The 5,576-nt window shown below is 39.3% G+C and overlaps 1 protein-coding gene across 1 annotated transcript; it reads left to right on the forward strand.

The window, feature by feature from the left end:
• The first annotated feature begins 2,975 nt into the window (after nucleotides 1–2,975).
• LOC108203463 (uncharacterized) lies at nucleotides 2,976–4,883 on the forward strand. The gene has a single exon (XM_017372405.2). It carries the CDS (start codon nucleotides 2,976–2,978, stop codon nucleotides 4,881–4,883), a length of 1,908 nt encoding a protein of 635 aa, XP_017227894.2.
• Nucleotides 4,884–5,576: the final 693 nt, after the last annotated feature.

Raw genomic sequence — 5,576 nt, forward strand, 5'->3', positions numbered from 1 at the left:
TTTGCTGGTCCCAAGTGTCCAGGAGTTGGGAGTGAGTTTTTTCATGATTCCAGTAGCCTTAAATCACCAAAGCCCCTGCATTTAGGTAGGTATACACACTCAAAACAGTAGATACCCCAAAACAGGGCCTTCATGGGGCCTTGGCTTAACTGAGCTTAGTGAACCCTTAGGAAGCCTAACAAACCATTAGAACCCAAAACCTAGTGAGAAAACAGAGTTTTAAATCAGTAAACACAAGGCAGTTGGGAAACAGGGTAGTTTTCAGCAGTGTCAACTTTGAGTAATAACCTGGGAAGTTTCAGATGGGGTCTTGGAGTGAAACCAAGTTTGAGAGATAGCCTTAAGAGTTAGGAATCCATGGAAATTGATTTGGTAGGAATGCACTTAGTACACATCAAGTTATCTCAGTTGGGATGCAGGTAGTGCAGAGAGGTTGCAACAGAGAACCTCACTGTGCCCTTTTAACATTTTGAACCAATTTGTGTGGGGCCTTTGTATTGCAACAATTGCACAAATAAAGTTAGAGTATTAGCAACCTATTAAGAGTAGTTTAGAGTGAAGGCCCTAGTTAGAAGAACTTAATAATCACTAAGTACCCGAGAGCAACCTTAGAGAGCCATTGGAGAGTTGTAAGTGCAACTCTTGCATGATTGTCAAGGGTATAAGATCTGAGTTTTTGCAAGCACTTTTAGGATTAAGATAAGTCAGTATAGGGAGTTTAGAAGTTTAGAAATAAGCCTTTATGTGTTACTTGCTTACGTGTTTAGGAGTTTAAGTATATGGTGTATAATATATATATAATAAATCATGCCATGCCATCATGTGACTATGTGAATTAAGTGACTATGTGAATTATGTGACTATGTGGAGTATGTGATTACATGATTATGTTAATTGTCCTTCATATGTATAAATGAGCATGTATACCTATGATTAAATACGTGCAATGACTCTTATAGCGATAGTTAGCTAATAATAGAGTATTAGGTTACGTAACTAGAGAATAGGCGCGTGTAATATAAATTAGACTTAAATTGCCATTTAGTGACGAGGTTAATATAATGTGTAGGTTCCGAGGCGAAAGGAAAAGCTCGTACCATCAAGATTGAATAATCTCAGAATCTTGCAAAGGCAAGTTACTACATCCTTAACTTTACAATTGTTGCAAATATATGTGCGATAATCACCATGCCTATTATATTCGCAAATACCTTGATAAAAATTCCGATCATACTAGTACCTTCCTTTCCTATATACCCTTACACTTGTACCCAAAATGTTAGATTCCCTATTAAAAACTTCCAATAACACCATGACACGTATACTGTCATGAATACCGAATAACACTTGACAAAATTGACTTTCTTTGACTTTGGAACTTACCCCCTTAAGTCCAATATGCGTTTTACACATCATTTAGTGAACTTGTTTCCCTTTGCCATATTTCAATAAATTAAGATTAAACCTTTTTCGGCATCCATGTTATAAATCAAAACAAAAAGAATAATAAAATGTTTTCTTTAGTGATTTGGACTAGACGCAAGTCCTCTTCACATTTTATTAGGCTCACATATAGCCTAGGGATCCCATTATATTTGAGAACCCAGCGCGGTTCGGGATTACTTCGCGGCTGATCACCGGCTGTAATCGGTAGCGTCCTAAAATGAATTTTGATGATGATATGATTATAACATGTTGCCATATTGCCATGATGCCATGATTTCTATACCATGATTATCCATGTGTTTTGCCATGCCTATTCATTATATTATCATGAACCTTAATGATTGCTTTATCATTTATTCTTGAATCTGTTTCGGACACCTTTGATATTATTATGATGCCATGTGTTTAAGACTGTTAGTACTTGCTGAGCGTCTTTGCTCATGTTCTCGTATTTAACCCCTTTTACAGCTAGCAAATATGGTACGCACAAAGCAAACAGCACGTAAATCGACCACTGGCTACGCAGAGAATTGTTTGAGGGCGAAGGTAGTATATATGATATAAGCGGCTTTCGCTATTATATTTTGTACTAGTTAGATGGGCTGATCCACACTCTGAACTTATAAGATCTTTTGGGACTTTATTTCACTCTTTTGGACTTGTAATTAACTAAATGTTATCTTTTGGGATTTAAATTATGTACTCTTAATTTCCGGATTTATTATTTATCTGTCTCTTGTCCATATTATATAAATTCGTGTGCGTGTGTTGGTTTGGGGTGTGACATTTTTGGCATCAGATTTAATCGTATCTAACCCTTTTGTGTGTGTATATATATATATATATATATATATATATATATATTATTGACAGCAACGTGAGCACTCATCTTCGGTCCCGCCGCCTGAACCTATTCCCTTTTCTGTCTATGCTGACTTGAGGTTGGAGCTCGACACTATCCAAGGGAAGTATGACAGGCTCATGGAGCGCATCGAGGAGGTCTATTCGAGTGATCATATAATGGGTGACGGACCTAAGGAGAAGACCATCTCTAGGCTTGAGTCATTGACCCAGGTGGCCACATCCAGGTTGGAGGAGTTGCCAGTACACCGTGACCGGTCCAGCCAGCTCACTGTGCAGATGATAGCGGATGAACTTAGGAGCATGGTCAAGATGCTGCGTGAGGACACGAACCCTGACATCCCTAGGACCCGTGAGGGGGAGACCGAGGAGGAGGACGAGGACTAGAGGACGTGACCTTTAGTTGCTTAGGCTGTTGCTTTTTCTAGACTTTCGTACTATTTTGATTAGGATCTGTACTCATATTTCGTACTTTGACATTCGTAACTTTCAGTTTCGAACCATGTTTTAATTCAGTAATGCACTTTCCTTGATTCCTATATTGCTCTTTAAATTTGCTTATAACCATGCATCATTTCTATTGATTATATTGAACTGCATACCATGGTAATTGCAAATAATACCATAACCTTGTATCATTTAAAATTGTATAACTCTTATTTCAGAATATGGCACCTAGAAGAGCTCGAGGAAGACCCACTAATAACCGAGAGAATGCAGAAGAAGGAAACCGAAACGCAAACCAGAACCCTGATATAGCACAACTTCTAGAATTGGTACGCCAACAAACAGCCACTATTGCCCAACAACAACAACTTATTCAACAAATGCAACCACCACAACCACCTCCAGAAAATGTCACCACCTTCAAAACCTTCCAATCCGTAAAACCCCCGGAATTCAAAGGAACCCAAGATCCGGTTGAAGCTCATGCTTGGTTAAAGGAGATGGAGAAGGCTTTTGCCTTGACAAAAGTTGGAGATAATCAGAAGGTGGAGTATGCTACTTATTTTCTTAAGGGAGAATCGAACTATTGGTGGGAAACAGCAAAAGCTTTAGAACCCGAAGGAATTATTAATTGGGACAGATTTAAGAGAATGTTTTTGGATAAGTACTTTCCTCGCTATATGCAAACACAAATGGAGATGAAGTTCTTTGAATTGAAGCAAGATAATATGACGGTTGGGGAGTATGAGAAGAATTTCACTGAACTATCTAGATTTATGGGAGAGTATGTTGATTCTGAAGAGAAGAGAGCGAAGAGGTTTCAACAAGGACTAAAGCCTTGGTTGAGAAGTCGAGTGGCAGCTTTTGAATTGACTACTTATGCTGAAGTAGTTCAAAAAGCAATGGTAATTGAAGGTGAGAGTGAGCAGAATCAGAAGGAAAAGGGCAACAAAAAGAGAAGATTTGAGTCGGGAGAAGAAGGCTCAAGTTACAAGGGCCAGAATCAGAAAATTAATCAAAAGTTTAAACCTCAAAGTGGACCCGGAAACTTCAAGAAGAGAGAATTTGGGAACAAGTCACAAGAAAACAGATCTCAATCGAGTGGACAGAAACCCCCGCAAGGATCAATTCCGGAGTGTAAGGTTTGTAATAAGAAGCATATGGGGATTTGCAACAAGGCGAATGTAGTTTGTTACAAGTGTCACGCAAAAGGCCATTATGCTCATGAATGTAAGAATCAGAAGGCCAACATCACGTGCTACAAGTGTGGTAAAGTAGGACATGTGTCGAGGGAATGCAAACGAGCGATTAACAATCAATTGCTACAAATGACTGCTATGCCATATCCGATGAATCAAGCAACTTCTATGCCAGCACCATCATTTCCAATGCCTTTCAATCAACCTCAAATGGCATCATCCTCATCTCATCCAGCTTTGACTTATCCGGCACAAGCAAGGACTTTCAACATGAATGTAAAGGATGCAATTCAAAGTTCTGATGTAGTTTCAGGTACGCTTTCTGTGAACACTGCTAGTGCTAAAGTATTGATTGACTCGGGAGCTACAAGGTCATTTATTTCGAAGTCTTTTGTTGATAAGTTGAATTGTGAAACCCAATTGATGCATGAACCCCTATCTGTTGTCTTAGCTAATCAAGATCGAATATCCGTAGAACATGTGTGCCCCCATTGTACAATAGTGATAGCCGGACACGTATTTCCTGCGAGTCTTATTCCTTTCCAGTTAGGCGAATTCGACGTGATTTTAGGGATGGATTGGTTGACAACCTTCAATGCTCAAATAGATTGCAAGAATAAAAGGGTAGTATTGAGTTCACCGCAAGGCAAGAAGGTAACATTCAAGGGTCAAAGGCAAACTCAAACATTTCTTACTTCGATGCAAGCAAAGAAGATGATTCGGAAGGGATGCGAGGCATATTTGGCGTATGTAATTGATAAGAGTAAAGAAGTTTCTAGCCCCGAAAACATTCCAGTAGTGAGAGATTTTATAGATGTGTTTCCCGAAGAACTTCCTGGCTTACCTCCGGACCGACTAATCGAGTTTACAATAGAACTTGCACCCGGCAACGAACCTGTTTCGAAGGCTCCTTATAGAATGGCTCTGTGACGGACCCAACATAAATAACCGACTAAAGCATGCATATCGATATATATAATTAAACTACAGAGTTATAAAGATTAAACTACAAGTCTAAATCCACAAACCCGTGATCACCAGGAATGAGTATGAACAACATCTAAAGTTATTACAACCCAAAATAAAATCCGAATTAAGTCTAAGTCATTACTACAAATTTTAAATCCCAAAAGTTCAAAAGATAACCACTAGGGAACTACGAGTCCCCAACCTGCTCCATCATACGGCGGTAGGCAATCCCATTCCCTGAGGTGGATTTACGTGCGGTCTGCTTGAATCGGGCCATTCTCGGGTTTCACTGAAGGGTTATAACAACAACAATATATATATGAGCAAAAAGCTCAGCAAGTGAAAGCAGTATATATAACAGTTCATAATATGCAAGATAACAAGTGCAAAAGCAACAACAGATATCACAAGGTATAAACACAAGTAAAGGTGCAATGTGGGATATCAATTTATTGGAATTGGAAACACACAGCGCTACGAGCATTGAGGGGTGATCAGCCCACACCAAGCTCCGAACCACATAAAGCGATTCAACCAGGGAGGATCCTCGGCACACATTGGCCATAAACAGACATCAGGCTCCCCGCTACTGATGCTGCAATAATTGACTGGCGCCTCAGTCTTAATATAAAATTATTATCCAATTCCTTTTAA

This window comes from Daucus carota, chromosome 4 (genome assembly GCF_001625215.2).
Source record: "Daucus carota subsp. sativus chromosome 4, DH1 v3.0, whole genome shotgun sequence".
Classification (NCBI taxonomy): Eukaryota; Viridiplantae; Streptophyta; class Magnoliopsida; order Apiales; family Apiaceae; genus Daucus; species Daucus carota.

What these genes read in the sequence shown, in the direction of transcription:
- LOC108203463 (XM_017372405.2), top strand. Translation starts at nt 2,976, where the DNA reads ATGGCACCTAGAAGAGCTCGAGGAAGACCCACTAATAACCGAGAGAAT.